Source organism: Notamacropus eugenii, chromosome 2 (genome assembly GCF_028372415.1).
Source record: "Notamacropus eugenii isolate mMacEug1 chromosome 2, mMacEug1.pri_v2, whole genome shotgun sequence".
Taxonomy (NCBI): domain Eukaryota; kingdom Metazoa; phylum Chordata; class Mammalia; order Diprotodontia; family Macropodidae; genus Notamacropus; species Notamacropus eugenii.
In genome coordinates, this window is record NC_092873.1 from 511,884,504 (window position 1) to 511,909,076 (window position 24,573).

The window sequence follows — 24,573 nt, forward strand, 5'->3', positions numbered from 1 at the left end:
ATCGGAAGGTGGACAATGAGTTTAAGGGAAGAAAATAAGCTGTTTTCAATGTGTGGAGTTTGATGTACTGTAGGCCAGGGCTTTTTCAATTTTTTCCACTTGTGATCCCTTCAGAGCTGCTTAAACTACGGGTTGGCACGACCCCTAGTTTAAGAAGTGCTCTGCAGGCAGTTCTGTGGCTGGCTGGAGCTGAGGAGACAGAGGAGGGTTGGATGCATTTGCTAAATCTGGGCATTTGCCATCATGGATTTGCTGATGAAACCAGTGGGAGCTGTGCTCGATATGGTGATGGGGTAGAAATACTAGACTAGACATGAGTTAAGTGACTACATGCTCTTATTCTGCCACTGACAAGGTGCTGTGGCCTTGGAGATACATGACCCCCAGGACTCATGAAAATGACCTTCTCCAGCCCACTTACCTCTACTCAGGCAGCAGACTATTAAAAGTGGCATCTGAGTCTGTTGTTTGTACATATGATAGGTAGACCCCAGAGAGGAAGTGTAGTATGTGCTCCCCTGAGCCCTCAGGGTGTGGGCAGCCAAGGGGCCAAAGGCCTTCTCTTGTGACTGCAGTTTAGCTACCTCAGCCTCCCTGCCCCCTCGGCCCTCGAAGCCCTTTCTATCTTTGGTCTCCCTACCACTCCCCTGGGGAAGGATGAAAACATCTCAACTACACCGCATTTCTTTTTCCTTTTTTGAAAAACATGCTGTTTGGCTGATCTGTTATCCCAGCAGCTGATGGGTTGTATTAGGACAGCGTTTATTTTGTTTTGTGGCATTGCTTTTGCTAGCCCTGTCAGCCTCACTCCCTTACTGCCTTTGCTGGGAACCTTTCCCATGGGGCCTCCTTTCTTGCTCCCCCTCCACCTTTCCCCAGAAGTCTCTGTTGTCTTCCAGTAAGTTACAAGTATTTTGACCAAGAAGACTGGAGATCTCACATGTTTCTGTTGTATCCCCTCCCCTCTTTAACCCTCTGTTCTCCTTGTTTTATCTGGAGAGTAGCTCTGATCCTTGAAACAAAGCCAGGGGCTCAGCTTCCTCTGCGCAGAGAGGATCCTGCTGGCTCCCTGTCTCGTCCCTGCCGTTTAGCATTCCTGGGGTGTCGTGGCTGGGGATGTTGCTGATGTCACTGCCTGCCTTATCAGGATTTTGCTCTTTGTTTCACAGGGAGCTGTGATTGGTATAGACGATGAGGACGACAGCACCTTCACAATAACTGTTGATCAGAAAACCTTCCATTTCCAGGGTGAGCTGAAAGAAGAGATTCTTTCTTTTTATGGTCCCATCTGCAGGGATCTTCTGGGGGTGGAGGGGGATGCTGGCTGAGCGCCTGGAATGTTTCTGCCACAGATACTACATGAGCGATGAGCCCAGGGTGGGGGGGGATCCTGCTGGCTGAGGAGGGGTTGCTGCTGCTGCAGGGTAGGCTGCTCCTCTACCATGGCAGCATACGGATGTGGCGGAAAAGACTGTAGCTTTAAAGGCAGCAGTGGGCAATTAAAAATTTAAAGGATAAAATCAGTCAAGGGGAAGAACGATGAGCTGCTGCTGCTGTTGATCTCTTATCCAGGAGAGGATTGTGCTTCTGCAGTTCGTGTGCAGTCAAACTTGAGGCATAGTTGTGTTGGGGGGAGGCCACGTCTGACTCCAAGGTGGTGATCTGCTTCAAGGACTACAAGCTTGCATTCATTTCATCTCCATTTCTGTGTCTTGTCTGCCAGCCGTCATTTCTCTGCTCCTGTCTTTGTCCTCTTTCCTTACGCCAATGCCCTCTGCCCCTGCTATGTTCCGGCATTGCATGCTTTGGCTCACCGGTAGAAAGGGTAAGGTCCTGGATGAGCATTCTCATTTCATGTTGCTATGAGCATTGGGGATGCGCCCCCCACCCTGCTAGCTTCGGGCTTCTGTTGGAGTGGTGCTTTGCCTGTCAGGATAGCATCCCTCCACTCTTAACAGACCCAGGAGCAGCTTCTCAGTCTGAGGGTGGGGGTTGTTTGGTTAAATGCATGATTTCTGAAAGAATCAGTTCCCCTGAGGTTGTCTTCAGGGTAATTACTCCAGTCTTCTTTTTTATTGTGAAAAAATTGTGGTGATTGCATAGGTGTGAGCTCTCCTAGTTGGTTCAGATTGAATGGGAGTGTCCCAGTGTCTGTTGTGTTCTCTGAAGGACTCCTTCATTAAGATCCTGGGCCAGGCATAGTCTTGGGTCAGGGATTATTTGAATAATAAGGCTACAAGTTGTAGCCATAGTTATGTCTCTGTCATATTGAGCCCTGTGTCTTCTACCCCTCGTTTGTTTTCCTCTATCAGGTCTTCTGTGAAAGAGCCAGTTCTTGATTTTTTAAGAATAAATGTTGAATACATGTGCTGAGCATTTCTCTACAAGAAGACTTCAGCTGATTTAAGTTGGATACTTCAGTGGGTCTTGAGTGCAGGTGTAGGTGCAGGTGAGGACTGTCTGACTGCAGTGTGGAATCGGTTCCTCTGCAGTTACTAAGGCAACACCCCTTCTGCAGCTCTCATCTGCTGTGTTGTAGGATTGTGTCAGGAGAACCAGCCCTCTGGAGGAAAGGCCAATGGTTACACCTTTGGGTTTAGGTAGAAGGCGTTTTTCCTACCCCATCTTCCCCCCTTTACTCCTTGGCCCCATTCCAATGGCTTCTGGGTGAAAGAACAGCCTCAGATGGAATGATGGCTAAGGATCGATACAGGCTTAGGGATTTATCAGGCTCCAGAGGTCCACCCATCTCACTTCATCCCTAACGAGGCGGGGATGTCTAGTTGAAATTTTGTCCCTGATGATTATATATGGTCATGATTATATCATAAGCAGTGTACACAGCTGTAGACTGCAGAGGTGTGAGGGCAGTCGAGATTTCTTTCTTATTAGTGGCAGATATTTTCTCATTAAGGATGATACTTGTATCTAAGCAGAAATCCTTATATATTTGAAGAAAAAAAGTTGTGAGATGCCCAACACATTTTTCATTTTTGGTTTGTAATATGGTGTTGAGTCAAAAGATCACAGCTGGAAGACTTTACAGAGATCATATGGTGCAATCCCTGGCCTTATGGATGGGGAAACAGAGGCCCAGGGGTGGCATTCAAACCTAGGTCCTCTGACTCTGGAGCTAGGACTCTTTCCTCTTTACTCCAGTGGTGCTAAATTTGTGTGTAAGTGAATGAGCCTCATATTATTAAATGTCCTATCCTTGTCTTTTTGAACAAGAAGTGTTATGGTGTGGTAGAAACTATCCTGATCTTTGAGTGAAAAGACCTGAATTTTGTGTTTTGACTTAGGCCTGTGATGGCTGTGGCCTTGAGTCTTTTCATCTCTCTAGGCCTCCTTTGCTCACTTTTAACACCTCTTAGACATCCAACCATATCAGAGCTGAAGTATCATCAGGAAAAGAAAGGTGCTGGATGTTTGCTCTAGAACCCTGGGCCAGGGTATTTAAAAAGAAGCGAAAACTGCCAATGGGTAAATGTCCAACTCATAGTCAGGCTGGGTGTTCTGGTGAGGCCCGTAGTCACTTTCATCAGTTTTCCTGCCAGAGAGATGCTGTAGAGTGGTGGACTGAGAGCGCCCCGGGAGCCAAGCCTTGACTGGGTAACCAAGGAGGTTCTCTCCCCGTGTTAGCTAAGACTCTGAGTTGTACCACATAGCCAGTGGGCTATGGCAGAGGAGATGGCTCCCTCTAGTCATGAAGTCACAGGTGCAGACCAAAACACTGACTATTCCTCTTAATAATTAATTAGTCACTAACAAATGTGTAGTAGAAGCAGTGCTTGCCCTGTGTGACCATGGGCAAGTCATTTTTTCCCTTTTTGTCTTCCACGTTCCCTTCCCTAAATCAGGGAGCTGGAGTAGATGGATTACACTGAAGGTCTGACCTTCCCACTTGACCTTTTATTTGTATGCGTGGTTGTCATACTCATGGAGAGTGACATGAAACAGATGGTTGTGACAGGTAGAAGAAGCATTGGGCCTTTGAATTTTTAGAAGAACTCGACTTTATGTCCTAGTTCCTCTCTTTACTGTGTGACCTTGAACAAGGTCCAGCCTGTTTGTAACTGCAGATTCTCCATTCAGGTGGGCAGGAGTACTTGTATGACCTCCACACAAGGCAAATGCTTTGTAGCTCTTTGGGTGCCAGTATCCAAGATCTACGGATTTCCCTGAAAGACTAAAACTGAAGTAACCATTCTCTGGCACATTTAAGTGCTTAAAGTTTTCAGAGGGCTTGGATTTCCGGTCAGAACCTGAGGATCATAGAGATCTTGGGTCAGAGTGGGAAGGATGGGCTATTAGAGGTGAGATCATCTAGTGCTACCTTCTCGTTTTACTGAGGAGCAATTTAAGTCCACAGAGGTGGAGTGACTAACTTTGTATTGCACAGGCTGTCCTCAGTAAAGTCATACTATAGAATCACAGGATCTCAGTGGTATATAGTGTAATCCCTCAAAATTGCTGGAGAGTCTTCTCAAGACCCAGTAAGTAGCACGCAACCATTTAGGTGTAACCCCAAGGTGCCTTGTCCACAGGAGCCTTCCATTCCTGAAGGCAGCTTGCCACACTTTCGGAAGCTTTCCTTTCCTCTCCTTCTCTTTTCCATTTTCCTTGCACAGAATGGAGCCAAAACTTGCTCCCCTGCCAAGCAGAGTAAGGCTGTCCCTTTTGTGGGCCAGTTCTTCAGATATTTGAAATGAGTAGAAAAAATGCAAATAGGTGGATAGGGTTAGTGAAGGTGAGGTATGACTTCTTAAAGGGCAGAAATCATTATTGTAGCTCATCCTTTTTTGTTGTGAGATGATGTCTCAATGTACAGTCCAGGCAGAGGTATGCAAAGGTGTGGAGGTGAGAGATGGGATGGTGTGGAGGTGAGAGATGGGATAGCATGGAGGAGGAATTAACTAGAAGGCCACTTTGGTTAGACGGGATGGTGAGACAGAGGGTCGGACTGGAACTGACCTCTGGGGTTCTTTCTAGCTTTCTAGCAAAGACTGAAGTCCCCAGAAAGGCCAGTGTGTTCCAGGAATGCAGAGATGTCTCTACTACCCTCAGGAAGAATTCACAAGCTGCTTTGATTTTAATAAAGTCTTTCTCTCTTGACATTTAGGGGTAAAGATCTTTTACCATGTAGATTCACAAAGCATTGCTAGGTGCCTTTAACATTTTACCTAAAGTAGCAGGAATCCTGGCTTGTGTTTTCTCCCTTTATAAGGCTCTGTTGGCTGTCCTTGGGAGCTGCCTCTGTTCTAACCTTGCTGTGGAAAGAGTAGAAGAGGGTTTTGAAAAATCCAGTGTTTTGATTTACAGATATTTTGTGTTCAGTTTGCCTTAAATGCAAGGCTTTGTTTTATCCTTCTTTTTACTACTCATTGTTGCACATGAGTTTGGGAGACCTGTTTGTTGTCTCTGTTTTCTGACACATCCGCACATATGCTTGCTTTTTTAAAAATTCCTGTGCTCTTCCCCTCTCACCTTTCCCTCTTTCCCTTTTTTCCTCTTTTGCCTAAATCCATCTGTGGCATTTGAAATTGTTGGCCAACCTGTCCATCTTCAAATGCTGCATCATGTAATGGCTCCCTTTCCCTCTTATGCTGATTTATCTTCTTCCTGTCCCTCTACTATGCCTTTTAACTGTGCTTAGCTCTAAATCTCTTTCCCTTTGTGAATAAATTGATCCTGTTTCCTGGATTTTAACTTTGACCTCTTTGTAGATGACTCTCTGGAGGCTGTTAGGTGGCACCGTAGTGCATAGGCCTGAGTTCAAATTCAGCTTCAGACACTAGCTCTGTAGACTCTGGTCAACTCACTTCACCCTCTTGGCCTCAGTTAGCTCATCTGTAAAATGAGCTAGAGAAGAAAATGGAAAACCACTCCAGTATCTTTGCTAAGAAAACTCCAAATGGGGTCACAAAGTCTGACATGACTGAAATGACTGAACAACAACATAAAATGACCTCACATTTGTATGACTACTTCATTGATTCAGTCTTTCAAGTCCCTCGCTTCTTATCAAGTTCCATTTTTGACTTCTGTGTGACATCTGTAGTTGAGTATGTTGACATCCCATCACACCCTGCACATCCCAAACTACAGTCATCATTTGCCACCTTTTCTGGTTCCTCTAACTGAACTCCCTTTCCTCACTTTAGGCAGGGATACTAGCATTCTTTCACTTATTCATAGATTTATTTTTTCATCCAACAGATTTATCAAACACTTGGCTCTTGGGGATGCTGTTCTAGGTGCTGGGAAACACAAAAAAGTGCAGAACACAGAGCTTGTTTCTGTGACGCTTGTAATCTGATAGGAAAGAAATGGACACAAGTAACTGCTACGAGGTGATGGGAACTAAGTGAGAAGGAATTGTCTAGGTATAATGCTGTGTGAGACCAGGAAAGGACTGATGAAAGAAGCAGCGCCTGAGCTGGGCCTTGAATGCAGGACTTCTGAGAGGGATTTGGAGGCCAGGGATTTCCATTTCAGTCATGGGGTATGGCGTGAGTGAAGGCCATGAAGATGACATAGACCAGAAGAAGAATTGGGAGGAGAATAATCTAGTTTTGCTGGAGGGATAGAGAAATGGAGGGCCTTGGATACTGGGATCAGTTTCGACTTTATTTAGCAGGCATGGGGAGCTACTAAGGTGTTTTTTTGTTTTGTTTTCTTCCAATAAAGGAATAGCATAGGAGAGCCATGGATTAGGAAGACTACTTGGGTAGATTCTGTCTTTTCCTTTCTCTCTTGGGTCCAAATGCTGTCATTTTCTCTTCAAAATCTGCCTGATTGGTCCCTTCCTTCCCCACTCCTACTGTAGTGGCTCAGGCATTATTATCTCACACCTTGGTTATTTCAGTAACCTCCTTAATTGGCCTTCCTGCTTCCATGAGTCCCTCCTCCACACAGCCACCAGTGGTCTTCATCAAGCACAGGTCTTGCCCGCTCACTCCCCTTCTTAATCAATTCCAGTGGTTCTCTATTTTTTCTTTATTTTCTTTAAGATCTCTATATTTTCTCTATATTTTCTTTAAGATCAACTATAAACACCTCCCTTCCCAGCCTCATTACTGGTCCTTTTTACTAATCCACAGCACTCACCGGTCTTCTCTCTGCTTTTATCCTTCCCCCGTGCCTGGAATGCCCCTTTCTCACCTTTATCTCATAGAAGCCCCAGCTTCCTTCAGGGCTCAGCGGAGCTTTACTTTCCACAAGACGTTTCCTGATTTTGGCGCCTGCCAGTACTGCGCACCACAACCATCTTGTATCTCTTTTGTATGTATCTCCAGGTGTATATGTTGTCCCCCCCTTGTAGATGAAACTTTTTGAGAGTAGGGGCTGTCTGTCTCTCCTTTTGGTCTTTGTGTCCACAGCATCTAGCACATGATAGGCATTGAATAAATTGTTTGTGGACTGATTAACTGAAGAGTCACCCAACTGGATACCTTGCCTCCAATGCCTCTCCCCCACAAGCTACCACATATGGCACCAAACAATCAGCAAGCATTCATTAAGCACCTGCTGTGTGCCAGGCACTTTCCTGGGGCTGAGGGTCACAAGGACAAAAGGGAAACAGCTCCTGCCTTTGAGTAGCTGATGTTCTATTAGAAGATGGGACTTGATCCTAGATAAAGCAGATACATGGCAAATACAAACTAATCATGTATTCATTTAATGGAAATAGCACAGCCTCTTGAAGGGGCAAGAGGTAGCATGTAGCCAGTGGTGAGAGCAGGCATATTATATATGAAAAACAACCTGGAGTGGAGAAAGGGAGAGAGGTAGAATTAGCACAGAAAAAAAGAGAGGATGGAGCCAGGTTGTAAAGGGTTTTAGATATTGGAAGAATATGGATTTTAGCTTAAGGAAGTCACTGAAGCTTGATGAGCAGAGGTGTGGTTAACAAAGAGGAGGGTTCATCCAACACTGCATTCATCCTTTCCACTCCAACAGACAATTCCCTAAGCACCTACTATGTGTTGGTCTTATGTCTTGTGTCATTTCTTTGCTGTGTGATGTTCAGGGGCTTGACTTTGCCTTTAGAATCAAATGTCTGGAGCCGGGCCCAGCCCTCGTCATGTAGGCCTAGCATTTGGTGAGTGTGAGGTGTGTGTGAGGCCCTGGGATCATTTAGAAGTAATTCATGATATATTCAATAGAAATGAAAAGATATTTGAGTTTTCAAATATAACACCTAAAGCATTTTGCCATTTCGGCATATGTGTGGAGGTGGTTTGCAGGACTTGTGCTGATCCTTCCTTTTAAAAAAAATGTAAGAAGAAAATTGTAACCCCTTTTTTCCATTGTTCTAAAGTAATTTGCTTTAGTTGTATGTCCGTTAATTTGTCCATCATCAAAGATGTTTCATTCATTGTTTAGTACCCCATCACTTAGCACAGCACTTGACACATCATAGGTGCATAATAAATGCATATTGTTTGAAAAGAGCATTTTGCCTTAAAGACATTCCTGACAAGTGTGGAAGATGTTTACAGGTCTAGGGGAAAAGATGTTTACAGGTCTTGGGGAAATGCAATTTATCATCCATAAGTTATTACAGAATATTGCTTCTATTTTGGGTTACATATAATAACTTAATACCTCTGAAACTTGTAGCTGTGAATTTGTAAGTCAGTCGATTAGTGTTTATTAAGCAACCTCCTGTATACTAGGCACTGTGCTAAGTGCTGGATATACAAAGAAAGGCAAAAGACAATCCCTTCCCTCAAGGAATAAATGTAATGGGGAAAGAACGTGCAAACACATATACACAAAGCAAGCTATATATAGGATAAATAGGGAATAACTAGCCAAGGAAAAGCACTTGAATTAAGAGGGGTTGGAGGCGGCTTCCTGCAGAAGGTGAGATTTTAATTGGGACTCAAAGGAAGCCAAGGAGGTCAGTAGTCAGAGCAGAAGAGAGCATTCCAGGCATGTGGATAGCCAGAAAAAGTGTCCAGAGTTGAGGCCCCCCTAAACTTCTGTCACAAAGATCTAGAAAAAGCACCAGACCAATTCTGATCAGGAATCCCAGAGGAAGTCCCATTGAGCCATTTTTCTGGCCAAGGTTGGCTTAGGGAGACAGAGAGTTCTGGGGGCACTGGCCAGGAGCATGTCAGGTGAGATGCATTCCAGGGCCCAAAGTCTGAAAGAGGGCTGAGATGGGGGACCCAATAGGAAGCACTGGGGCAAGAAGAGATCCTGAGGCATCTCTGAACTAGCACAGTGTGCAGGAACAGGTCACACATCCGGGATGGGCTGAGGAGGAGATGTTGGGCTGTACTGGACCCCATCTGCATAAGTAGCCAGGAACTAGTTCAGAAGCAAACATTAGCTTCTCGGTTCTGATCACAAGAGCAGATGGAGACTCAAGTCTGGCCTCAAGTCCAGGTTTAGGCTTACAGTGGGATAACCAGGGCAGGATTTCCAGCCCTCCGCCATTCATCTCAGGTACCATGTTCTACATATACACACACTTGTTCCCTTCCCTGTTAGAAGAGAGTTCCTGGAGTGGTAGGGATGTTTCACTTTTGTCTTTGATCCTCCGCTGGGAGACTTTCTGGCATGTAGTCTGGCTTAGTATGTAAATATTTGACTATAGGCAAGTCACTTAACCCCACTGAGTCTCAGTTTCCTTAGGTGTAAAGTGAGAGGATTGGATTTGATATTCCATAAGATCTTGCTCTATTTTATAACTATGATTCCTTAATCTTATGATTTTCAATGGCTTCCTCTTTTCCTCTCAGCCTTTCTGATTTAGTAAAGGATTTTCCTGTTGGCCCCGTTATGTCCCCTCTCCCTGCTACATCAGTTTCTGAAACCTCCTGCTCTGTCACCCCAAGGGATACTATTGGCCTCCTTTAAAAACTCTTGTTTTCACAGAACTTTGAGATTTAGAAAGGGTTTCCCCAACAATCACCTGAGGAGAAACATGAGATACAGACGAAGAAATGAGGCCCCCAAGTGAAAGGCTCTGCCAAGGCCACACGGTCACTGGATTTCCCAGAATTGGTTCCAAACTGGGGCCAACTCAGTGTTCATTGCACTCGTCCAAGCTGATTCAGTAACTCCTTCCTCAGAAGGTGTGGGCACCTGCCCTCTACTTTTCCCAGGGAGTTAGGGGTAATCATTGCTAGGTGTACTGCATTTAGGTGGAGCAGCCCAGATGAGCTGGGCCTAGAGACAAGGAAGCCCTGGGTTCTCAAATCCTGCCTCAGACACTTACTAGCTGTATGACCCTGTGTGGACCTCTGTCAGGCTTAATTTCCTTACCTGTAAAATGGGAATATTAATAGTACTTCCCTCCCAGGATTGTTTTGAGGATGAAATAAGATATTACTTGTGATGTGTTTTGCAAACCTTAAAGTGCTATGTGAATGGTAGCTATTATTATTTCCTCAGAAATGGTTTATCTGAATAACTGCGCATGTAATTGGGGAGAATTTTACTGAATGTGAACAGTTTGATTTAGTATTGTGCGAATGCAGTGAATTGCACTGGACCAAACCTGTTTAAATTTCATTTCAGTAGAATACTTTGACTGGCAGTTGCCCAACACCTTGTTTACTCTGTGATCAGAAGGAGCCCAGTATTGCTTCAGAGAGAAAAGCAGAAGTTTTTTAGAAGAACTTGCCTTGTAAATATTTGTTCACAGTCTAGCTGGTTTGATTTCAGTCGAGTAGCAGGTCAGAAATGATGAGAGCCCAGTGCTGACATTTTTATGGGAATCCACCCTATGTCCTAAGAGTCTACAAATGAATCAGAATAAGAGTCGTTTTCCAGCTGCTAACTGGTCAAAGGATATGAACTGGACATTTTCACAGGAAGACTTCCAAGCTGTCAGTAACCACATAAGGCATAATAGCTAGCATCTGTAGAGTGTTTTAAGGTTTGCCAAACATTTTACAAATATCTCATCTTACTCTTGTTCCCATTTTACATCAACCTTGTTCCCATTTTACAGATGAGGAAACTGAGGCAGATGGGAGTTAAGTGACTTGCCCAGAGTCACACAGCTTGTGTCTGAGGTGGGGTTTGACTCAAGTCATCTTGACTACAGAGTCAGTGCCATTCTGGAAAGCAATTTGGAAGCAGGCTACCGAAGTCACTAGTTCTTTGACCTAGCCATACCTGCTACTAGGCCTCTACCCCAGATTGTTCAGAGAAGGACTTGTATGTACAAAAATACTTCGAAGCTTTGTGCTGTTAAAAGCCTGGAAACTGAAGAGTACTAGGTGTGACTGGACAAGTTACAGGCTATGAATGGACCTATTTTTTTGTGAGAGATGATGAAGGGGATGGTCTGAGAGAAACCTAGGAAAACTTGTGTAAACTTATGGAAGGAGCACAAGAGTACAGAGTTTACAGCAACAGCACTGTAAGGATAAACAGCTTTGGAAGGCTCCAGGATTCAGTGACCGGCCACAGTCCAGAGAGCTCCTGCCGGACAAGGGGTCTACAACGCACACGTTTTTGGATATGGCCAATCTGGAAGTTTGTTTTGCTTGACTGTATGCAGTTTTTTAGAACAAGGGTTTTGTTTTTCTTTTCCTTTCTTTCCAATGGAGGGGAGATAGAAGGGAGAGAAAATAAATCCTTGCTAATTGAAAATAAACTAACCTGAAATAAATTTTTTAAATTGTACAGGTAACCATTATTAATAGGCAACTAGACAACAAATGCCATAGTTATTAGCTCAGTGTTTAAGTTTCCTTGATTATAACAGTTATTATGCAACTATAAAGATAAACGTCAGCCTTGGCCACATGACTTTGTTGCCTCTGGGCAACAGAATTTGGTCATTAGATGACCATTTAGTCTTGATTTCTAAGGTCTTTTAGAACTCTTAAAATGATATTGTTGTCAAAACTTTAGACAGAGATCAAAGCAGCTTAGCTTACCAGCCTCATCTGAAACTCTTCCCTCTCACATGCTGTACATTTCACTCAAATTGGACTCTTAATTTGGGGTTTTTCATTCTCTTCCCCTTTTCTAAACATTTTCCTTCCACGTCCCCTTCTCCCCCCAAAACCAGCCCAAGACAACAAATAAAAACCCTCACGCCAAATGTTTTTTAATCCTTTCCTCTTCAGATATCACTTATTCCTTAAGAATCCCAGGTATTTGTCCCAGTTTTCCTTGAGCGCTTCTCTCTTGCTCCTTCTGTCAGTGTATCAGGTTCTGTTCTGTGTTGTAGCCATTAATGTGTGTGTGTTTTATTTCCCATGTTAGTCTTTTTCCCCTCAGGGTAGGGGCAGTCTTGTTATCGTTGCTCCTGCAGCCCTTAGTACTGCTGTCAGCACACAAAACGTATTTAATACGTTTGTTGACTGAATCAGTGATTGAAAATGCCCAAGCTATATGCAGTTGTCTACTACTACTGCTACTACTGCTACTGCTATTACTACTACTACCAGCTAACATTTACATAGCACCTACTAAGTACCGAGCATTGTGGGAAGCACTTTCCAATTGTTGTCTTACTCACTCCTTCCCACACCCCTGCGAGGAAGGTGTTGTTATTATCCCCATTTTACGGCTAAGGAAAGTGAGGCAAACAGAAAGTTTAAGTGACTTGCCGAGGGTCACAGGTAGAAAGCACATGAGGCAGGATTCAAATGCATGTCTTCCTGATTTGAGGCCTAGCACTTTTATCTGCTGTGCCATGTAATATGATATCTGGCAGGATCAGAGCATGACGGATGCTTATGAACTGACTTTAGCAAATGACAGCTGAGGGGCGGTCACTTTACCTCTGTCTGCCTCAGTTTCTTCAGTTATAAAATAGAGATAATAATTGGGACACCTGCCTGCAAGGGTGTGTGAGGATCAGATGAAACACTTGTAAAACACTTAGCAGAGTGCCTGGCATATAGAAGGTGCTTGACAGGTGCTTGTGCCCTTTCTTCCTTCTTTCCTGCCCTCCTTCCTTCCCTCCCTCCCTCCTTCCTTCTTTGGGTTTAGGGATAGAAAGACAAGAACCAAGTTGTCCTAGACCTTAGGAAATTTATATCCTTTTCAGGGGAATCTGTTGGTATACTTAAAAACGAAGACAGGGGCAGCTAGGTGGCATGGTGAGTAGAGTACTGGGCCTGGAGCCAGGAGGACCTGAGTTCAAATCTTGTCTCAGTCACTTGACACACTAGCTGTGTGACCTTGGACAAGTCATTCAATCCCAACTGCTTTGCCTTCCCTCCTCCAAAAAAAATAACAAAAATTTAAAAAACCGAAAACATGATGTGTAAAGTCAATCCAGGGTTATCTCAAGTATGACCAAGGTTCTGGCTACTGGGGTGATTGGGAGAAGTCTCCCGGAGTAGGTGAACTTTGAAGGACACAAGGCTCCTGACAGGGGGAGGTACATTGCCATTTGGGGAGGTGGGAAGTGGAATGCCCCAAATGGAACATTGGTGGTCGGTGGCCTGGCTGTAAAGGGAGTGAAGAACGACAGTGTATACTGCATCTGGACAAGCAGGCTGGAATTCAGGGCTTCATTTCCTTTGTCTCATGCAAACAAAGGCAGCTCTAGCATGTCACCAAAGCCTTCAGACTTCTCCAGTCAATCAATTGGATCTGTGTTTGTGACCATAGCCATGACTGATATTTCAGAGTTGAGCTTATAAATGACAAAAACATATTTTTAAAATGTCATTTCCTTGTTGTACCTTTGTAAGGCAAGACTGATCAGCTACTTTAAATTCTGTCCTGAGTTTTGGGACTGTGAACTCCTATTAGACCCATGCCCAAGTCTGACAAAAACAAGCTTGTTTGTAGCTGTGGGTTTATTTATTTCTTTGAATGTCTGGAAAGTCTGTTGACCCTTGGGACCACTGGCCTCTGGGAAGCCCCTGGGCATCCTTGGGGAGGTGTCATTTGCTTGCCTCCTCCCCACCCTCCCAGGTTCCATTTCTTTCTCCCCAGGTGAAAAGTTACCACTATTTTGTGACCTTGATGGGACAGTGTGCCCCAGCCAGGAGGCAGTTTTCAGTGTTTTTGTTGGTCTTCCTGATGAAGCCTGGGATGCAGGGCACTGTTGTCACCTTACTTGTCCTTTTCTCTTCCCACATTCCCAAGCCCTTACCTGCAGCTGGCTCAGAGCAAATGTTTTGAATCCTGTGTGGGCAGTATTGCCCCCCTAACCTCTACCTCTTGTAGTATTTGCATCTCCTGCTGAGTTGTTCTGAGGCTGGGGACATTCTGTGCTTTTCATTTGCTCTCTGAACTGTCCTGTCCCTGATAGCTGTGCATACACCCCTTCTCTGTTTTGCTTTGAATTAGCGATAGGCCTCAGGAAAGCCTTAGGCAGGTTGTTTGTCCTTCCATTCTCAAAGAGGTCTATGACTTCTAGATCATGACATGACATGCAGTTGACTTTGATTTGTTTGAGGGAGGGCTGTGCAGGGTCACCAACCTCACTTTTTCCTCCTGAGCCATCTGGGTCCAGTGACCTGATATTCATCAGGATGCCTGCAGATGGTCCAGGATGCAGTGGGAGACACTGGCCCTTTCAGGCTAAGTCTTATCACATTCTCACTTTGAGTGAGATACACCCATTCAGTGAATAAATAGGCTTCTTTAAGTAGTTGCTCAAGGAATGGTCCTTTTAATAAAAAAAAAAAATCACACTGGGAGGAGAAGACCTTCAGGGTTTCTGGGTAAAAGAAAAATAATTACTGTTTAGTAAGGGTAAAGATGGAGAAGTGGGCTGAAGGCCTCTGCCCTGCACTTCTGCCCCGGAGCCCCTTATCTGTATTACTGAAGATTTTTTGGTGCCTTTCTCAGTGCCTCTCTGGGCTGCTTCTTTGTTGCCTGGGCAGAATGGTGAGGTAAGGAGGGCCTTCCCCCCCTTGCCTCTTCAAAAAATAGAAAAGGAAAATTTTTCCCAAATATGCCCTGAACCCTCTTTCAAATGTTCTTTCTGAAAAAAGGTCACGCATTAGTGTCAATTCCAGTGGATGCTGAGGTTTGCAGTGTAGCCAGAACCTTTCTGTTGTAAGATGGATGTTCTCATAAGGACAGACTGGGTAGCAGCATTGCCCACATCAGAGGACATCCCCTCTGACGCCATGGCTCCCCCAGGCCCTGCCCTGCAATGGAGCAGCCACAGCCATGGGAGGCGGGCATCCTTACAACACTTGTATTTCGTAGTCATTGCGGGGTTTGGCCAGGTTGTTGTCATGTCCGGTCACATGACATGTCTGTCAGTCACAGCACATAGACTTTTTAGAGACTGATACTAGTCTTCTCATTCTTCAGTGAGGAATCCCCTTCTGCTAGAGGGAGATCTACACATAAAGTCTTAGAGAGAGGGGATGGCCACGCTAGGCTCATTCAAAAGTGCTTCTCACAAAAGGGAAGTATCTAGAGAGTCAGAGTGATCTCCTCCCCTCATCCAAGGCAGGAGCCATTTCTTGTTCTCTGAGTGGCTCTTCTCCCTCCCCACCCAGTACCATGAGCAGTCTTGTACTTTGATCAGGTATAGGAAACTCCCACAATGGAAACTTCCTTGTGGGCAGATTGGCAGCTCCTCTGTAATGTCTAGCCTTAGAGAATTGCCTAGGGCGGGGCTTCTACTTTTTCCACTTCTTTCTGCAGCGTTTCTTGGCATTTTGTGACCTGCGGGCAAGTGCATGCAAAGTGCCTGAGCTTTGTGTTCAGAACCCAGGGTGCTGCAAAGTGAAGTTGTCTGGTGCCACTCCAGGAACACCTCGGATTCATGACGCACTTGAATTTTAATTAATTTTTGGTCAGTGCACGTTCAGAAATCTTTTACTACTGCCAACTTGTTCATGGCCCCACATGGGGTCTCGACCCACCGTTTAAGAAGCACTATGAGGGGCACTGAGAAATTTGTTCATGGTAACCTAGGTAACGTAGGCCGCCCAAGGTGGCCCTTGAACCCAGTTCTTTTTTGTTACTTATCATTATAGGTGCTTAATAAGTGTTTCTTAAATGATTAGTTCATCTTAACAAAATAGAACGGTGAGCTGAATCTTTAAAAGTGAAACTGTAATACTAAGTATAAATTCCTGTTTTTTCACTTAATATGATCAGATTAAGAATTAAAGGATTGGGTGGACGTGGCTAGACTATATATTATATAAGAAAAACAGGTCTTTTTGGTAAGCTTAATATGAAAGAACAGTCTTCTCACAAAATCTGAAGTGGGGAATCTCAGAATAGACCATAGAAATCTTTTCTACAACACACCTGACCAAGGGCTCCTCTGGCCTCTGAAAGGTTTGCCCTTGCGGTCCCTAGCAGGATTCTTCTCTTCAGGGATAAGCATCCCCAGTTCTTGTGTTGAAGCCTCGTATCAGTCAAGCATTAACTAAACAGTATTTTGCATCTGGAATATAGAAGGAGCTAATACCTTTGCTGGCTTATCATCCTTATCACTCTCCCTTTCTACCTCACCTCACTCCCACCATCCCTGGGCATACCCCAAGACTCTGTCATTGGCCCTCTTCTCTCTCCACATTCTCTCCGTTGGTGTTCTCTTGTTCTTTGATGCATTTAATTAGCATCTTTCTCCAGAGGACTTTCAAACCTATATATACCTGGGCCAATCTCTCCTCTCCCTCTTTTCCTCTTTTCCTCTCCCCTGAACTTCAGTCCTGCATCATCAACTACCTAGCAGACTTTTCAAACTGGATATTCCATAGATATCTCAAGCTCAACATTTTTGAAACAGAATTCTTCTTCCTCTAAAAACCCACCCCAGTTTTTAACTTTAATGGCCTCACCGCCCTGCCAGTCTCTCAGGTGTGTAATTTTGGTGTTATCCTCCACTTCACAGTTTCCTCTCAGACACATAACCAATAAATGGGTCACCAATTAAGGTCAGAAGAGCCCCACTTTAGGAAAGATGTCAGTTATCCATAGAGTGTCCAGAAGGATGGTGGCTAGGATAGTAAAGTGAAGATTATGCCATATGAAATGATCATACCATAAGCCTGGAAGGAGAAGACTTACAGGTGTGTTAAGATAGAAGTCTTCATGTACATGAAGGGCTCTTACGTGGAAAAGGTTAATTTGATTTTGTCCCACAGGGAAGAACCAGGTGCCCCAGAGGCAGCCCTTACTGATGATTTGAGCTCTTCAGAAATGATGTAGGCTCCTTTTCATCTTCAATCTTTCAATGAAGTCATTCCAATGAATGGCCATTTTTGGCATGGGGGGTGGGGGTGATATAGTAAAGATCTGACCTTGCTCCCAGTCAGTAGCTATTTCTTCCTAAGGTGGCAGGCAAATAGGTAGGTTGAAAAAGAGCTTCTTCTTCTGTCCTCCATGGTATTTGGATAACTATGATTGATGAATAAGCTGTTGAACTGAATGACATGTGGCTTTAGGGCCTGGTTCATAGAAAACCAGTGGGGCTGACCAAGATCTAGGCTTCTGGAGGTGGCACAGAATAATTCTTTGGTTATTCCTTCATATTGATTAGTTAAATTTTATAAAATAAGATCATAGACAATCACACAGGGTGAGAAGGCATAGGTGGGTTACAGTTCATTCCATGAAGGGAATACTTACCTACATGAGAAGAGAAGCACATGGAAGTGGTCATTGTGTGACAGAATGTAAACTTCTTGAGGGTTTGGAACTTTCATTTTTGTCTTGGTGATCTTCACAGAATACCTGGCAGAGAGTAGGTGTTTAACAAATGTTCATCAGTGGACTGTATGTAAGGCAGAAAGAAGCAGTTTCTTAGAATTTTAGTCAAGTGATGTCATCTTGTTTCCCAGAAACTGATCATGGACTGATAGTGGCTTAATTCAGGACTCAGTGTTGTTTTTTTTTTTTAATTCGCAAAACTCTCATCATCAAGGGTCCTTACTTATTAAAACCTTGGCTCTTATACTTCCATGTTTTGCTTTCTGTATTCTATTCCTTTATTCCTGGTTCTGCTTCCTAAGATCCTTTCCCCATTACTCTGAGCCTCAAAGAAAGCTAGGAAGTCCTAGGAGTCAGACATGAGGAAGGAGTGTATGGGGTGGCCTCTGCAAAGGTAAGGAGGTGGGGGATTAAAAACTTGAGTTCCAGAAGTGTTAAGAAGATCACTTCAGAGAATGCACAAATGGAGCAATAGGAAGTCTGGAAAAACTGGAGCTAAACTGGGAAGAGTCTGAAATGCCAAATGTAGAAATTTACATTTAGAGACTTTAAGAGCATCAGTTCAAGCAGCTCTGTGGAGGCTGATGAGGACCTGAACCAGTCATAGCTTTATGAGTGGGGGAAGGGAAGATATGCTGGAGAAATGTTATGGAAGTCCATTAGTGACTCGACCACTGATTGTACCTTTGGGGAAGATAGGAATTAAGGATTAATTCTTTGTGATTGGAATAATGATGGTTCATCCTCGAGAGAAACTGGCAAGTTAAGAGGAGGGTAGGTGTAGAGGAAAAGAGAATTTGAGTTCCAGTTCAATTTTGGACACGTTGAATTTGCCAAGCCCCAATGGGACTTTTAGATGAAGAAATTCAAGTAGGCATTTGGGGATGTGGGACTAGGAGAATGGTTGGGGCTAGCTTTGGAGAGTTAGACACATGGAGTTGTTGTTGAACCCAGGGAAGCTGATGAAATAACTGGCAGAATAGAAAGAGAAGTAGAGAGGGCTCAGGCCAGAGCTGACGTCAGGGCAGGACGTAGGGTTTGGGTGACCAACCTTTAAAGGAGACTGAAAGGTATCGGTCTAACTGGTAAGGAGAGAACTAAGTGTGAGCTGTGTCAAGCAAACTGGGAGAAGGCTGGGGTGTCCTGCATTATCACACCATGCAGAGGAGTCAAGAAGGATGAAGACCCAGAAGAAAAGGTTATTGGATTAAGCCATAAAGAAAATCATTGGTGACCTTGGAGAGAGCAGTCCTGAGTGGGGGGGGGGGGGGGTAGGGTGGGTGGAAGTCAGATTGCAAAGGATTGGGAAGTGAGGTAGAAGGCCAGGAGGTAGAGGCAGCAAGTCATTTGGACTATGAGAGAGGAGGTCTAGGACAACAGCTTGAGAGGATTTCAGTATTCAGTGAAAATATTCACAAGGCAAGAGTGATCTGGGCTTGTTTGGAGGCAGCAAGACTTGGCAGTTTATTCACTGGGGGAAGGGGAGAGGGGGAAGTAGAGCAAAGAGAGGAGGAAGAATTTCATTTTGTGAATCTGATGGGCAGGATGTTGGTACCCTCGACAGAAACAACAAAGTTCTGAAGAACAGAGTGTATGTGTGTGTGTGTATGTGTATGGTGTGTGTGTGTGGTATATTGTATGTGTGTGCATGTGCATATGCGCACATGTGTATATGTGTATTGTGTACATGCATGTGTGTGTGTGTGTGTTGAGGGGTGGGGGTGGGAGATGGTAGTGAGTTTTGTTTTGTATGTGTTGAGTTTAAGATGTCTGTGGTTTATCCAGTTTGAAATGTCCATTAGGCATCTATACTGAGATCTGGGAGTTAGCTGCATGGAGATGATGAAATTACCAATGGATAGAAGACAGATGGAAAAAACCAGAGGGCCTCGGCCAGAGCCTTGGGGACTAGTTAGAGTTAAAAGGTGGGAACTGAACAAAGATGAGGCTAACGAAGTAAGGATGAAGAATGCCAGAGCAGGAGTGATGGCAAGGAAAGCAGGGGAAGTATGAAGTGAATGAATGCGTGGTGTGGAGGAGGATCCAGCAGAGTTAGGAGGAATGAAGGAGACAGAGAGAGAGACAGAGACTGAGAGACACACAGAGAGAGACAGAGACAGAGACACACACAGAGACAGAGAGAGAAAGAGAGAGACACACAGAGAAAGACAGAGACAGAGAGAGAGAGACGGAGACAGAGAGAGGAGGGAGAGAGCGAGCTGCATCCTTGATGGATATGAGGAACCAGAGAAGTCATCAATTCCAACTTGCTCATTTTACAGATAAAAAAAAAACCAAACCTGAGTCTTATTTTGAGGCTCAGAGAATTTGTGGCTTAGCAGTGAAAAAGTTGTTTGCACTTGTCTCCTTCCCTTCTCTCTCTCCTTCTGCATTCTGGCGTCTGACTTCATCTGTTTCAAAGTAGATATTCATGCCTTCCACTCCTTCTCCCAGTAAACATCCCACTTTTCTTCTCTGATTCACTGTGTCATATGGTTCCTAGACAAACCCTTCACTGTCCTGGCTTTTTCCCTCTGTTTTCGTGGTTTTTTTTTAATAGTATTTTTTCCCCAATTACACATAAAGATAATTTTTAACATTCTTATTTTTAACAATTCTGAGTTCCAAATTCTCTCCTTCTCTTCCTCTTCCCTAAGACGATAAGGAATTCGACACAGATTATATACGTGCAGTCTTGTAAAACATATTTCCATGTTAATCATGTTGTGAAATAACGGACCAAAAGAAAAGAGCCATGAGAAAAATGAAGTGAAAATAGTCTGCTTCATTCTGCATTCAGATTCCAGTTCCTTTCCCTCTTTCTTATGCATTCATTTTTCTTTTCCAACTAAAACATGGCATTAGCAGCCTCTGAGCACAGTGTCCATGATAAGGTTTAATCAGGCCCCCACATTGAAGTGCCTGCTGTGTCCCAGACATGGAGTCACCTCCCTTGATACAGACATTGTGTTTCTCTTCATGTAGCCTACACTTGCATCAGTATTTCAGCAGCTGCATCCCACAGTTGGCCCAAGGGCAAGAGATTTGCAATTAGTTTCTGCTATGGACATGGTTTTTTTTTGTTTTTAAAAATAGAACCCCAGCGACTTTGTCTAAGAAAACGGGTACCGTCACCTGACGCACAGATAGTTAGACAACCTGAGTCCATTTATCGTATTGGTATTCATGCAATTCAGCAAATTCTTATTTCTCTACTGTGTGTGAGTTTCATTTAAACACCCAACATTTCTTAAGTTCCTGTTGTGGTCCAGACCCTGCGCTCTATGCTGGGGATACAAGGGCAGAAACGTTCCTGCTACCGGTGTACTGTGTTGTGGGGCTCAGGTTGAATACAAGCTGTACGTTCTCAAGTATAACAGTGATGCTAGTGAGAGGGATTTAGGTGCAGAAGAAAGGGCCAGGTGTCGTGAGTGCTGTGAGAAACTGAAGGGTTTAGAGGTGGTAGATTCTGAGTGCTGCTGGAGTAAATATTCTGGGACCTCAGCAGATGGAGAGCACTTCCCCCTGGGGGCACTCCAGGCTAGAGGTCTCCAAGGTAGGCACGAGTAGAGGTGGCATACCCCAGGGGGGGGTCTGTAAGATAGTTGGAGGGAGGCCCAGGGTTCACCAGTTTCAGCCAGTTGCCAGCCAAAAAAAGAACCTGGGGGAGCCTAGGGAATCCTTTCTCTACCAGGTTTGGGACTAGTGGTGGTAGCGTCTGTGCTGGGTAAAGGTGATGGAGGCAAGGCAGCACTCAGGTTCCCTCCTGCTGACCTGCTGGTTCTTCCCTTGGGTCTCCTTCCTGGGCCTGTGCTGGTGGGGGTGGGGGGTGGGGTAGCTATGTGGCAGTAGCAGTGAAAGGCTGCCAGCCCAACAGAGTTGGTGAAAGATAATGGACAACCAATCAGCAGATGTGTTTAGTAAGCACCTGCTAGGTTCAAGGCACTGTGCTAGGCATAGGGGGGTACGAAGGCAAAAATAAAACTGTCTGGGTGGTTCTTTGGCAATTCCGCTGGAAGAGAAGATGTGTACATCCATGGATATGTCCAATATCTACCCAATGATATATATTAGGGAATTTGAGGTGGAGTCCTAGCATCGGGTGGGGGGGGGGTCAGGTAAGGTTTCATGTATGAGGTTACCCTCATTGCTTGGGACTCAGACTTACTGAGTTTGGAAGCCACTGTTCTGGCCAAAGGGGCAGCAGTAACTTTGTATGTTATGATGCCCGCCATTAACTTTGCAAATGTACTACGTGAACAACTTTGAGACTGATGGGAACTCCTTTAAATCTCAGCTAAAACCCCACCTCCCACGGGAAGCCTTCCCCAACCTCTCTTAGTTATTTCCAGTTATTCTGTTTGTAGGTTGTTGGCATGTTGTCTCCTCTGTTAGACTGTAAGTCTTTGAAGACAGGGGTTGTCTTTTGCCTTTCTTTGTCTCTCCACAGTGTTTAGCATGTCGTAGGCACTGCTTTTGCCTTTTTATGTACCTCCCCCCTCAGCATTCTTCAGAGTACCCAGTGCATGGTAGACATTTAATAAATGTTTACTGACTGAACAAGATTATTCAGGTACTCCCTTCAGAGAGGCAGTGTGGCACAGTACAACAAATGGAGGACCTGAGTTCAAATCCTTTCACTTCCCATGTTACCAGGCTGTTTTGTCATGTGTGAAATGAGGATATTGGACTCATTGTCTTCAGAGGCTCTTTCCATCTCCAAGTCTATGATCCTTTGGCTATAGAGGTGGAAAGTGAAGGGGAGGCCTCAGAGAATGCTTGAGGCTACCTGAGAAGTCAGAAAGAGGGAGACCCGTGTCAAGCTGTCCTTCCTTTGTATCTATTTTGTATGTGCCAGTGTAGCTCTCTGCAGATAAAATGGAAGCTTGTTGGGGGCAGGGAGCCCAGGCAGAGTGGCAGGCACATCATTAGGCCTTCACAAATGCTTAGGGTTGTTTCTCAGTAAGAGACTCTTGGCGCAATGATTGTAAGAGAGCCGCTATTTGCATCCTAGCGCTGTCTGTGAGTGGGAACGGAAGCAAGTGGCTCGTTCTGGAAGGGCAGACCCAATGCTGTGTAGCCACACAGGGAGCAGTAGGTGGCAGGCCTGTTTGAGCAACTGTTACAGTAAATCCCTGACAATTTGTGGTTTTTCTGTATCAGAAAATGAGATCTTTACAGTGACTTAATCAACTCTCACTCTTACTGAAAGCATAAATAATGACAGGAAATAGGAAGTATGACTAGACAAATGTGGAAAAGAGAGAAAGGAGATAAAATTAGAAATTACTTTTGAAAAACAGTATTTTCTTGGAGGGACATTTTGTTTTTCTTTTGAAAACATATCCTGTGTGTTACCTTATATGGTAAGCACTGCTGGGTCTAGTATTTCCTTTCCTCATAAGCTAGCCCTAGATTATGTTGTTCATTAAGCTTCTAATAAGCTAGAATTTCTCAGAGGATTGTGGAATCTGGGAAAGCTTCTAGAAAGATCAGAATTAGCATTGGGAGGGCCTTGTGAACTTTGTTTAACCTAGCCTCTTTATTTTACAGATGAGAAAATTGAGGCCAAAGAGATAAAGTGATGGGCCTGAAGTCAGAGGTACCACAGAATTTCAGGCTATAGAGTGCTCCCTGTACCTAAGCAAGGGTCCTTTTGCTAACACCTCCCTGAGGGGAAGCCCGTCATCCTTGGCTACTTCATTTCAGGCTCCAGTTGTTAGCAGCTTTTCCCTGGTCAGGCCTAGTCTGTCTCTTTACACCTTCTGCTCCTTGCACCTAGTTCTGCCTCATTTTGTCGCACAGAACACATCTAAGCCTCCTGCAGGTGTGCTGTGGGGTTCCTCTTCATCCTTCTCCAAGTTAAATGTACACAATTCTTTTAGCCAGTCCCATCCTCATTGCCCTTCTCTGAACTTCTGTAACTTACTGATATCCTTCTTAAAAATATAATGGCCAGAATCAAATTGAACACTTGAGAATTGGTCCTACCAGGGCTAGCCATTAAATAGCAGAGCTGGGATTGAACCCAGGTCCTTGAACCTCAAATCTGGGGCTCTTTTCATTGCTTTGTTTTGCTTCTTGGGGGAGAGACTGGGGAACCCAGGGGAGCATGGGAAGAGAGCTAGATTTGGGGTCAGGGGATTTGAGTTGTGTCTCTGTTACCACCTCTGTAACCTTATCCCTTTCTCTTCTCATGGTACTTATAAAATGAGGGGCTCAGATAAGATTATCTCTCAGGTTCCACTCACCTCTAATGTTCTCTGATTCTGTGACCTGTGAGGGCCAGGCCTGGTTGATGAGAGCCAAAGTCCCAGGGATGAAATAGACAAGGTACTCTCAGGGCTGAACTTCACTCGTTCAGAATTTAATTGATTGTGTTCTTTAGATGTTCTGGACAGCCCCGTTTCCCTCAGCGCCACTTGTGGAAAAAGGGTTTGCTGACAGCTATAAACATGAACTATAAAGATAGGACCTCTGAGAGGAAGCAGGAGCAGTGCTCAGGCAGCCTGTGTCCACCATTCCAGGTAATAGGAATTGGGAAGGACACACAGATGTCCTTTGGAATGTTGGTTGGTCAGCTGGAGCAGTAATTGAAGGAGCAGCAAAATCAAGAGATAACTGGAGAATGTGTCCAAGTACAGGCAAAGAGAAAATTGTGAAACTCACTTCCATCATCCTTTGGTGACTACCTGGAGAGGGGAGCAAGGTAAATCACTCTAGTAGTCTTTGTCTCTGCAGGGCGTCTGCCATGCCTGGGCACTTTCATGATAAGGAGGGGAACTGGGCAGAGGTGGTTGTGGAAAACAGACCAAAAGGCTTGGACTCAGAGAGAAGATCCAGGGGAAGGAGATAACAAAAGCTGGAAGAGAGCCATAGAACAGTAGTTTTGATTTCAGGTCAGTGAATATTAAGCACCTACTATGTGCAAAAGCAAATTGCCAGATA

At 44.5% G+C, this 24,573-nt stretch overlaps 1 protein-coding gene across 9 annotated transcripts in view; it reads left to right on the forward strand.

Moving 5' to 3' along the window:
• Positions 1-24,573, forward strand: part of OSBPL9 (oxysterol binding protein like 9) — a 143,545-nt gene that overhangs the window by 44,593 nt on the left and 74,379 nt on the right. For 7 of the 9 annotated variants that reach the window (XM_072649431.1, XM_072649432.1, XM_072649433.1 and 4 more), the window contains exon 3: positions 1,170-1,248. The exons of the other annotated variants lie outside the window; for them this stretch is intronic. In XM_072649431.1, coding sequence (XP_072505532.1) covers positions 1,170-1,248 — 79 coding nt within the window. The remainder of the gene's footprint in view (positions 1-1,169; positions 1,249-24,573) is intronic. 9 annotated transcript variants of the gene reach the window in all.